Source organism: Saccopteryx bilineata, chromosome 4 (genome assembly GCF_036850765.1).
Source record: "Saccopteryx bilineata isolate mSacBil1 chromosome 4, mSacBil1_pri_phased_curated, whole genome shotgun sequence".
Taxonomy (NCBI): domain Eukaryota; kingdom Metazoa; phylum Chordata; class Mammalia; order Chiroptera; family Emballonuridae; genus Saccopteryx; species Saccopteryx bilineata.
In genome coordinates, this window is record NC_089493.1 from 137277256 (window position 1) to 137289044 (window position 11789).

The 11789-nt window shown below is 50.2% G+C and overlaps 1 protein-coding gene across 2 annotated transcripts; it reads left to right on the plus strand.

The window, feature by feature from the left end:
* Positions 1–5160: 5160 nt before the first annotated feature.
* Positions 5161–8278, plus strand: LOC136336635 (C-type lectin domain family 4 member G-like). Of its 2 annotated transcripts, XM_066278515.1 has the most exons (9): positions 5161–5242; positions 5553–5654; positions 6001–6054; positions 6201–6263; positions 6426–6530; positions 6816–6905; positions 7100–7248; positions 7363–7478; positions 7755–8278. In XM_066278515.1, the coding sequence occupies exons 1-9, from the start codon at positions 5161–5163 to the stop codon at positions 7891–7893; spliced, it is 900 nt and encodes a 299-aa protein (XP_066134612.1). In that variant the 3' UTR covers positions 7894–8278. The 2 variants fall into 2 exon arrangements, with proteins under 2 accessions (XP_066134612.1, XP_066134613.1); XM_066278516.1 differs by lacking the exon at positions 6201–6263 and having other exon boundaries at positions 5175–5242.
* The last annotated feature ends 3511 nt before the right edge of the window (positions 8279–11789 follow it).

Below are 11789 nucleotides of genomic sequence, written 5' to 3' on the forward strand. Positions count from 1 at the left end.
TTTTAAAATTTATTATTTTAGAGAGGAGAGGGAGAGACAGAGAGGGGGGGGAGATACAGAGAGAGAGAGAAGAGGGAGGAGCTGGAAGCATCAACTCCCATATGTGCCTTGACCAGGCAAGCCCAGGGTTTCAAACTGGCGACCTCAGCATTTCCAGGTCGATGCTTTATCCACTGTGCCCCACAGGTCAGGCCGGAAGTAGGGAATTTTTTAAAAATAGAAGGTGAGCCAGACCAGGTGGTGGCACGGTGGATAGAGTGTCAGACTGGGACGTAGAGGACCCAGGTTCGAAACCCCGAATTCTCCGGCTTGAGTGCTGGTTCACCAGCTTGAGCACGGGTTCGTTGGCTTGAGTGTGGGATCATAGACATGACCCCATGGTCACTGGCTTGAGCCCAAAGGTCGCTGGCTTGAAGCCCAAGGTTGCTGGCTTGAGTCCAAGGTTGCCGGTTTGAGCGAGGGGTCACCGGCTCAGCTGGAGTCCCCCGGAGCCCCATTGAGATAGCAATCAATGAACAACTAAAGTGCCACAACTATGAGTTTATGCTTCTCATCTCTCTCCTTTTCTGCCTGTCTATTCTCTCTCACTAAAAATAACGTTAAATTTAAAAATAAAAAAGTGGATAATTGAAAAAAGTAGCAAAAGTGACCAGGTTTAAAGAGCTTGTATACATATTAATTCATATAGGTTGATAACAGTCCAATGAGGTAGGAACTACTTACTGCTAATATTATTCCCATTTTATAGATGGGAAACTGAAGCACAGAAAGAAGGGTTTTTTTTTTTACCTCCTAAGCTTATATAGCTCGTAACTGGTATACCTGGGATTTAACCCAGGCAAGTTCGACCCTTAACTAGCAAACAATACCTTGTCTTTAAACCAAAAACAGCTGAAAGAACATATAAAACCTATTCTTTAGAAAAAGAGTCACAAATGGGATGTTCTTGAAGTAAGCCTGGAAAGAGAAGAAAAAATACAGCAGCAGTTAGAAATTAAGAAAACAGTATGTGTGCCTGTGTAACAATAAACTTAAAGATCAGCAGAACAAAATACAAGCCAAGTCAAAATAGTTTTTAAATTATGGCTTAATTTATTAACCATTCTTTTGCTGCTTTCTTGATATTTTGATCAAGAAACTCTTCCTACCCCGATATTCTTCCAAAGGTTTAACTTTTAAAATATTTAGATTTAGATCCACCTGAGCAGGGATTAGCTGTCTTATTTGCCATTACATGGCCAAGAACTTCCACAGAGCACGTAGCAGGCACTCAATAAATATCGGTTAAATGAATTGAGAGGCCATGGTAGGCACTAAATAAACACCTGTTAAATTAATTAGTGTGTGAGCCCTAAGGAGATGAGTACCTGTGATGATCTTACCCAGGGAAAATGGAAGTTTGCATCCACATAAATACTCGCACACAAAAGTTCAAAGTCCTAATAGCCCAGAACTGGAAGCAACCCCAATGTCCATCAACAGGTGAATGTATAGTCAAAACCGGTGTATTCACACAACAAAATTCTACTCAGCAATAAAAAGAAATGAAGTAGTAATGACTATGCTGAGTAGAAAGTGCAAACTAATCTAACGACCGAAAGCGAATCAGTGGTAACTGGGGGATAATGTGGGGATATTAAATATTTCACAATACACTTACATCTGTCTTCTTAAAGGCCACAATAATATAATAAATTGGGCAACCAAAACTTTACCACTGGTGGTGGTAAAGATGAAGAAACTGGGTACCCAGAGATTAATGATCTGCCTGAGGTTACCATCTGGCTTATTTGTACATCTCCTGATTCTATTATATATATGAAACACAATTTCTCCCACTGTAGTTAAATGATCATTTGCCCCTCGGTTCAGGATTCTTATTTAGATCTGATAGAGAAGAGAGAGAGAGAGAGAGTGTGTGTTAAAAGAGTGACAGACACTTACCAGGTATCCACAGAAGTCCATATCTGGCCCCACACTCATCCAGCTTCTGTTTATGCCTCAAACTCCTCAAACTCACTACTACTTGAAACACGGTAAGAGCCCCTAGCAGTGTTGATGGCCATTCACTTTGAGTTAAGGAGAACCTGCCTTTCCTAACACTGTACTTGACCATGAGTGAAGCCATCTACGTTGGCCCAGTGGTAGAAAATTGCTATGGTGCTTATGGAAAGTTCAATGAGAATGGTGTACACTTCTGCTCAGGCAGATTCCTCTAACGGAAAGCTGTGCCCCTCTCCACATGTCTCAACCCAATTTGCAGCTGCATTAAGGAGGCCGCCTGCATTTGTCACAAGCCTGGCACTTCGGTCGGTCGGTTGGAACTTTGTGCCCCAGCCCAGTATTTTATTTTATTTTATTTTACTTTATTTTATTTTATTTTATTTTATTTTATTTTATTTTATTACAGAGACAGAGAGTCAGAGAGAGGGATAGACAGGGACAGACAGACAGGAATGGAGAGATGAGAGGCATCAATCATTAGTTTTTCATTGCGTGTTGCAACACCTTAGCTGTTCATTGATTGCCTTCTCATATGTGCCCTGACCACGGGCCTTCAGCAGACCGAGTAACCCCTTGCTTGAGCCAGCGACCTTGTGCTCAAGCCGGTAAGCTTTTGCTCTAACCAGATGAGCCTGCGCTCAAGTTGGAGAGCTCAGGGTCTCAAACCTGGGTCTTCCGCATCCCAGTCCGATGCTCTATTCACTGCGCCACCGCCTGGTCAGGCCAGCCCAGTCTTTTAGATTCACGTTCTCTCTCTGACCCTCATTTCCCGTTTGTCTCCCTTTTTTAAAAAAAAAAGTTCTTTTAGGCCCTGGCCGGTTGGCTCAGTGGTAGAGTGTCGGCCTGGCGTGCAGAAGTCCTGGGTTCGATTCCCGGCCAGGGCACACAGGAGAGGCGCCCATCTGCTTCTCCACCCCTTCCCCTCTCCTTCCTCTCTGTCTTTCTCTTCCCCTCCCGCAGCGAGGCTCCATTGGAGCAAAGATGGCCCGGGCTCTGGGGATGGCTCCTTGGCCTCTGCCCCAGGCGCTGGAGTGGCTCTGGTCGCGACAGAGCGACGCCCTGGAGGGGCAGAGCGTTGCCCCCTAGTGGGTGTGCCGGGTGGATCCCGGTTGGGTGCATGCGGGAGTCTGTCTGACTGTCTATCCCCGTTTCCAACTTCAGAAAAATACAAAAAAAAAAAAAAAAAAAAGTTCTCTTGTCTTTTAGTTCATGTTATTGAGTATGTGTCTCTCTCATACCTTCCTGGAACAAGGCAGAAAAACAGGCATCGAATAAAATCTTTAAAGAAAATGTGGATAATTTTCTGAGGTTTGTTGAGAGGATTAGAGAAAGTGGGGTATATTTATTCATCTATGAGAGAGGTTGGGACATAGCAAAAAAATCACGTTTTTACCTTCTCAACGAGGCCTACCCTGGTCATTCGCTTTATTGACCGCTGCTCCAGCCCAGCACTCCCAAGCCCGTTTTCCTACTTGACATTTTCTTCCATAGCACTCAGGACTTTTTAATAGCTTATATTAGGGTTCTCACCTTCAGCACTGGGGGGCCGGAATGGAGCAGCACCCTTGGTCTTCACCCGCTAAATGCCAGTATCACCCCTACCCAGACTTGTGGCAACCACAAATGTCTCCAGACATGGCCCTATGTTTGCTGGGGGACAGAATCACCCTCAGTTGAGAAACTCCGTCTATACAACTCACTTTATGACGTTTATTACTTACTGCCTGTCTCTCCCTAACCCCTACAAGAATGTTTGCTCCAAGGAGGGAATTGGCTCACTTGGGCATTGACATACACCAGTATAGATGTAGACTGGGAACAAAACCAGCTTTGTCTCTGTGTCTAGATTTCATTGCATTTCTCAGTTTCGCGCTGTGACCAACTTCACTGTCCTTAGCAAGCATATCAAGGCTTCTAGCTGATGACTATCCATGTTCCTTAAAACATCACCAAATATTTTTGTTAGTAACAGCCAGAATGGCATGACAACCGAAATAAATCTCAATCTGGTGATAGTGTCGATTTAAACAACCCTCCATCACAAGACCCCAAGGGGGAATGGCCCCTGGCACTACTGCATCCTTTGTCCGTTTGTCTTGTTCACCATTAGCACCTGAGTTATACTGTAAGGAAGTTCAGGAACAGGGGTCTGGTAGTGGAGAATCATCTGCACAGACTGCTGGGCCATCTGTTCTGCCCCGGCCCAATCTTTCTGTAAGTAAATTACCCTATAATGAATTCGGTTATATTCTGTGGAGTTGCCTGCTTCATTCTTTAGTCTGAAGTCAACTTTCCCTTATGGTGGCCATTACACCTTTGCCCTGCCATTGGACAATGCCCAGTTCCTAGATCAATGCCTGGCACACGGGAGGTGTTCAATATTTGTTGAAAGAATGATTGAACATTTAGTGGGTTTCATGCCTGGGGATGGTGCCAGGGCTTGATGTGCATCACGTCACTTCTTTATCACAGCATCCCTTGGAGAGAGGCCCTGCCACTGTCCCCCTCTGCACAGAGGAGAAAGACAGGCTTCTAGAAGCTATATACATACATCCCTCCACCCACACACCTAAGGGTTGCGCCCAGAAGCTTAGCTGACCATCTCTGTTCTTTGTTCTGTCTGAGAATTGAATTAAGAGTCCGTCTCTGGCAGTCATCTGTGGGAGAGTTGAGGAGGGAAGCTGAGCTAGCTCAGGGGCCCAGGCCTGAGCAGCTTTCTCAGGGACTCAGAAGGAGGGGCTGGAACTTAGCATGGTTCAGCCTGTCCCTCTTGGGAGGAAGCCCAGCCTCTGACCTATGAGAGATGGGGTCCTAGCTTCGAAGCGAGGGCCCCAGCACCAGCCTGGAGATGCTGCTGCAGCTACCAGTCCAGGGAGGTTGGTACTGCGCACACATACACACCCACACCCACACACTCACATGAGCAAGTGCTAACACTCTACTGCCCCTTCACTCTCTCTACCCACCATGGCACCCTCCCACTCTTCCACTTCCCTACCCCACCTTACCCCTACCCCTAGCTCAGCCCAGAAAGGGCCCATCCCTGTGATTAGTCAGTGGGTCCTTGGTATCAGGAATAGAAACACAAGAGATGGAAGGGAAGGAAGAGGGGGGGCGGGGCGGGGCTGGGTGAGGGAGGTGTCTACATTTATATCAATGCCTAGGGCTCAGAGTCTGCTCACCATGGACACTGCAGGGTACAGCAAGTGGGGTGGTGGGCTCCAGGAGGTCTCCGGAGGTATGAGCGAGCAATGGGACTGCCTCAATGGTTCTCTTGGGTCCCTCTGATTTGGGGTCTGATGGGGTAGGGAGAATAGTCAAGAGACAGAGCAAGCGTTGGGTGCAGGAGTGACGGCACAGGCTCTAGAGCGACTGGATGTAGATGCAGATTTCAGCTCTGTCAACTAAGGGCTGTGACCATAGCAAGTTACTTAACCTCTCTGATCCCAGTTTCCTGGGACCCGAGTGTCCAGGGCTCAGTTCTCAGGGCCCAGGGGTCCAGGACTGTCCTGGAACAGGAGGGACTCAGAAGTCCATTGCTATCCAAGGACACTGGCGAGGCTGGGGACAGCGATTCCTCTTCCTGACCCTGGCTCTCGTCGTCACCACAGTCCTGTGGGTCCTCATTCTGAGCATCCTACTTTCCAAGGGTGAGTGATCATGCATGATGGGGAGAGGGGACCCAGCCCTCTACCACTCCCAAACTCCTTGCTTAGTTCTTCCCTCTGCCCCAGGGCGCACCAGCTAGGCCTATGACCCTGCCTGGGACTGAGTGCAAACACGTGTGAATAGTTTGTGTGCATCTTTGGGCTGTGCGCAGGCACATGTGTATGCATGGCCCTGTGCTTGTCTCCCCTCCGTGCGGGCACGCATCATGTGCTCTGTATCCCTGCTCGCCCCCTCTGTGCGTCCCAAGACGGGGGTCCCCACATCCCTCGGGCGAGGGGAGAGTTCTCGAGTGCCCGCGGCCACACCTGCAGGAGCCTCTCTCCTTAGCCTCCACTCAGCACGCGGCGTTGCTAGGCGGCCAGGACTTGCTGACAACAAATGGTGCGTGCAGACCGGGGGCTCCTTTGTTTGTGAGTAGGTGGGTGAGCACCCCAGGGTCCCCGGGGCTGGCCCTGGAGCGGGAAGGAGTGTCCCGTGAATCCCCGCGGGTGACTTGACGTGTATGGGTCGGGCGAGGGTCGTTCCAGCCTCGCAGCAGACGGTGGTGCTGGACGCCTTGAAGGAAGAGGTCGGAGCCTGCAATAGCTGCTGTGAGACTGCTGACCTCAGAGTCGGGGCCTGTGGCGGGGGGTGGGGGTGGGGGGTTGGGGGGTGGGGGTGGGGGGGTAGGGGGTGAGGGAGTGGGGGGTGTCTCGTGACCAGGATTGGAGGAGGTCTCAGATGTCCCGTCCCACCTCTGCCCTCTTTCCAAGGCCTGAGGACGCAGGCGCAGCTGAAGACCGAGAGCACCAAGCTTGGGGAAGCGCAGGAGAAGCTGATCCAGCAGGAGAGCGCCTTGAAAGAACTGAGCGAGCGCGGTGAGGACGGGGCAATGCCACGACCTATGATCCCTCACCATACCAGTCCGCCGACCCCTTGAATTACATCCTCAGCCTTCTGTGACCCAGACCTATCCTGTGATCCTGACCTCTAAGCCCGGTCGTGCCTTGGTGTTTCGGAAAGACGCTCTAACACCACTGACCAAACCGGCCAGGGCCGACCGTGATATTCTTGACCCCTAACACTGACTACTTACATGGATGCTGCCTTTTACCCAATCGCAACCCTACTCCTGAACTGAGCCCACTCCTTTGACCTCACAGTGACCCAGAGCTTGGCTGAAGCGGGAAGGGACCGCGAGAACATCCGCAGTGAGCTGTTCCGGGAGCTGGAGGCCGTCCGACTTGGAAACCGTGAGCAGGACTGGGTGGGGGAAGGGGACGGGAGGACAAGTGGACCATATCCGTGGGCCTCATGCTTCCCCTATCAATCTGGATCCTGTCTTTGACCTTGACCTGTTCGTCATGGCTCTGTCCCTGCTCCCCAAGTCCCCTCCGTTTGCTCCACCTGGGAGCGGTGTGCCTCATTGACCTTTGCCACGCCACAGGTTCCTGCGAGCAGTGCCCCACGCAGTGGCTACCCTTCCGGGGCTCCTGCTACCTTTTCTCGGTCCTGCGGGCCTCCTGGGAAGATTCGCAGCGCAACTGCGCCGGCGCGAGTGCGCACCTGGTTATTGTCGAGGACCTGGATGAGCAGGTGCGTAGCCTGGGCGCGGGGAGGCGGGAGGTGGAGTTCACCTGAAGGGGCGTGGCGAGGGACGTGTGTGCGGGCGGGAAGGACTTGGCGAGCTCAGTCTCTCCTCCCATCCAGGCCTTCCTGACTCGGAATACAAGGGACCGCGGTTACTGGCTGGGTTTGAGGGCCGTGCGCCGCGCGAGCCAGATCCAGGGCTATCAGTGGGTGGACGGAGTCCCGCTCAGCTTCAGGTGAGGGAAGGGCACAGGTCAGACCCTAGGAGCAGTCCTTTGGTCAGATCTCAGGGACTCCTTAAAGTTGGGCAGGCTAGCCACCAGGAACTGGCTGAGGGATAAATTCTGGGGGTTAGAGATTTATATCCCAGGTGCACGCTTAAGTTAGACCCTCAGGTTGTCTAGGTTAGACCTAAGCAATTAACAGGCTAGATAAACCCTGAAGGCTGGACTCCAGGGCCATCCACGCCCTAGGATGAGCAACACCACCTCTCTCCCGACAACCCGCTGCAGCCACTGGAACCAGGGAGAGCCCAATGACTCTCAGGGGCACGAGGACTGCATCATGATGCTACGCACGGGGTTATGGAACGACGCCCCTTGCCACAGCGAGAAGGACAGTTGGATCTGTGAGAAGAGGCTCAGCTGCTGAGCCCATCCAGTGACTGCTGCTTGGGCAATTGCCCCAGCTGCTCACTCTCTTGGCTCCGCCCACCACCATTGGTTTCCCACCCACCACTCCTGAGAACTACCAGCTCAACTCAGCCAGGTCCCGTACCTGTGCTCTGGGACCGCTCTCCAACCTCACCACATCCCCTCCCACATGGACCTAACTTAGCCTCCACCTCTTCCAAAACCCTGGCTCCTGGGCCCTTTGATCTGACTCCAACTCCCTCCCTACCCAAGATCAGGTGACTCTGAGATGGAGCTATTTGGTTTTCTTGCATTTTCTCCAGACTTGGGAGGTCTCGAGGATAGCGATTTTTGTGACCTGTCCTCGAAACCTTAGGGAGCATCAATAAACGTTTGATATATGAGTCATGGGCTCCTGGCTATGAGGACCTCTTCTAAACTTTATCTCAGAGACCCTGACATGATCCCTGTGAGTGACCCCTACTCCTTCAAGTGACCTCATGGCTCTCTGATGACCCAAAACCCAGTGAATAGTCTGCACTGGGCCAGGAGTGCTGTGGGGAGGACTGGGGACACAGGAATGAGTTGGACCCAGTATTTACCCAGTACCCCTGCCCTGGACTGTCTCATTCTGGTCTAGCCGGGCACCGGAACACTGACCAGTGACTCAGCAGAGGAATGCATGAGTGAGGGACACAGGATGTATTTGAAGGAGCCACCTGTGTCCTTGGGGAGAGGAGTGGTGCTGAGCTACCAAAGTGGTGGCCCCTTTCCTTGAAGAGACTGCATTGTAGAGATCCCAGGCAGCTCAAGACAAGACTTTGAGGCTCATATGAGAGAGGCTCCTGGGATCTGATGGGCCGGTCCCTGGTGTCTCAGGCACTGAGGTGCTGTCCTCTGGGCAGGGCAATCCGGAAATACATCCCAGAGAAGATGGACTTTCCTGGAACACTGAGATGTCAGCACGTGGAGCTGGGAAGGGGGGTTTTACGGGTGCAGAGTGTTGGAAGGTATTAAGTGCGGCTGACCCCGTTTGGGGGTGCAGGATGCACAGAGCCTAACTTCATCGTCTGGGGACGTTTGACCTGAATTCACTCTGTACTCCCAAAGTTTCCTCCTGCCTCCTGAGGACCTGAGGATGGGGCGCTATCCTGGAATTTCCAGTGGAGACAGGTCTAACTAAGGGGTGTGAGGGCTAGCAGCCGCTAGTCCTGTGTATAACAGAGTCCAAAACCAAAGCAGCCGGGGGCCCCTCAGATGCCCAGCCCTGAGAGCATCGACGGAGCAGGAAGAAGGGAGAATAACACCCAAACACCCTGGCCAGGTGAAACATTTCAGTGCATTAACCCTCCAACCCTCCAACCGTTCTCTGGGCCCTCTACGACTACAGCTCCGAGTGAGGCACCAGCTAGGCCCGGGAGCTGCCTGAATACTGGACAGATAGCATGCCCAGAGGACTGTCAACCAGACTGATAGATTTTCAGATGGTCAGCTTGGAGGAGTATATGTTTGCTAGGGTTGCTGTAACAAATGACCACCACTGATGGCTTAAGACAGCACATCTCCTGTATAGTCCTGGAGGTAAGAAGCCTCCAGAAAGTTAGTTTCACTGAGGCAAAATGAAGGTGTCCCCAGGGCCAGGCTCTCTGGATGCTCCATGAGAGTATCTGTTTCCTTGTCTTCAGCTTTGATAGCTGTGTCCCTCACATTTTCTGACTCGTAGCTGCTTCTTCCATCTCAAAGCCAGTAGGGTAGCATCCTGCTTCAGTGGTCACATTGCTTTTTCCTCTGGGTCAATTTCCGTCTGCTCCCCTCTTATGAGGACACTCGGGATTGCACTTTAAGGCCCACCCAGATAATCCAGAATGACTTCCTGTAATCCTGCGGTGCCATTGTGGCAGTAATCACCCCAGTTAGTGCAGATACCACCCACAGATTAAGGGCACAGTTTCTCACAAGACTGCCCCAACTGCAAGTTTGAGGTTCCCTAGGCCACCCACACTTCTGGCCAGTTGAATCTGAGCAACTAATACAAATTCAGAAGATCCCACAATCCTCTCTGGTTCCATAATTTGCTAGAATGACTCATAACTCAGGAAAGCTCTCTACTTACAGTTTTGTTATAAAGAACACAAACTCAGACTAGCCAAATAAAGAGACCGTAGGGTGAGACCTGGGAGGGTCTCCAACACAGAGCTCCCATGTTATCTTCCCATAGACTCAGGACAGGTCACTCTTCTGGCACTTCACGTGTTCGCCAGCAGTGAAGCTCCTCTGATCATTGGTGTCCAGAGTTTTTATTGGGGTTTCATTATGAAGGTGTGCTTGAGTGAATTATTGGTCATGTGACTGCACTTCCTTTCCAGCCACGCTCTCCTCCTGGAGGTGGGGTGGCTGAAAGCCCCACCCCTCATGGTTGGCCTTCCTGGCATGACCAGCACCCACCCACATTGGTATAGACTCAGATATGAGCCAAGAGGTACCCATGAAGATCAAAGACACTCCTATCACTTGGGGATACCCAAGGGTTTGGATGCTCCCTGCCAAGAACCATGGACAAAGACCAATCAAATTATTTATTACATAACACCTCCCATCTCTAAATTCTTTATCACATCTGCCAAGTCCTTGTTGCTATATGAAATAAACCAGTCACAAAAGGATAAGCACTGTGGGTTTCACTTATTTGAAGTACCTAGAGTACTCAAACTCACAGAAACAAGAAGTAGAATGGTGGGTGCCAGGATCTGGGGGGACAGAGATATGGGGAGTTGTTTAATGAGTACAGAGTTTCAGTTTTGCAAGAGAAAAACCTGGCGATTGGTTGCTCAACAATGTGAATATACTTAACCCTATGAACCTGTCCACTTAAAAATGGTTAACATATTACGTGCATTCTATACCACAATAAAAATTTTAAACATTTTGAAGCACCCATTTCAAGCTCCAAGTGAGAGTTTTGAGAAACGTATGCGGCTGTGTAGCCACCATTATGTTGCAGATCTAAAGCTTTTCCATCGTCCCCTCCAGTCCCTTCCCCACGCCTGCCCAGGCCACTTTGATCCGCTTTCATCACTGTTGGCTACACTTGTCTTTTCTCAGATGTCGTATAAATTGAATCACACCGCATGCTGAGTCTCATGTCTAGATCCTTACTCTAGGATTAATATCTTTGAGATTCATCCATACCGTTTTGTGTATCTATAGTTTCTTCCTTTCCATTGCTGACTCATCTTCATTGTGTCTGGATCACAATCTGTGTATCCATTCCCCTGTAGACTGATGTTTGCACTGTTTCCAATGTGAGTTACTATGAGTTAAACTGCAGGAACATTCTAGTACACATCTTTTTATGGCTTTAAGTTTTCACATCTCTTGGGTAAATAATTGGCAGTGGGTCAGAGAGTAGATGTGTGTTTAATTTTTGTAAGAAACTGCCAAACTCTTTTCCTAAGTGGTTGCACCATTTTGCACCCCCGTCAGCAAAGTCTCCGGGCTCCGTTTGCTCAGAAAGGGCATTTTTGACCCAGGAGAGATTCTAGCACGTCTAGAGCCCAGTGGAGAAGAGCAGGAGAGGAGGAAGTAAAGCTGGAAGTTGAAGCAGGTAATGGGGAAGGCGCAAAGCTGGCGATAACGTGCCTGCTAACATGTGTTTTCAGGGAAGACTGGGAGACTTGGGAAGCAAGAGGTGTGTGTGGAGGTGGTGCCTCTGCTATTTGGAACTACAGTCCCCTGGAACAAGACCAAGGAAGAGGCTGATGAGAGAAGCTGGAGAGGAGTAAGAATAATTCTCCTAGGAACAAGGAGCAATTTCATTCATTTATTCATGCGATGCAATCATCTGAATTCATTCAATGCAATCATTTTCTCATGCACATTTTCTCGAGCACCAATTAGCTTATTATACATTGGGCA

Coding starts and splice junctions, on each gene's coding strand:
- LOC136336635 (XM_066278515.1), top strand. CDS start 5,161: ATGCCTAGGGCTCAGAGTCTGCTCACCATGGACACTGCAGGGTACAGC. Junction 6,264..6,425: donor CGGAGCCTGCAATAGCTGCT/GTGAGACTGCTG, acceptor CCTCTTTCCAAG/GCCTGAGGACGCAGGCGCAG. Junction 6,906..7,099: donor GGCCGTCCGACTTGGAAACC/GTGAGCAGGACT, acceptor GCCACGCCACAG/GTTCCTGCGAGCAGTGCCCC.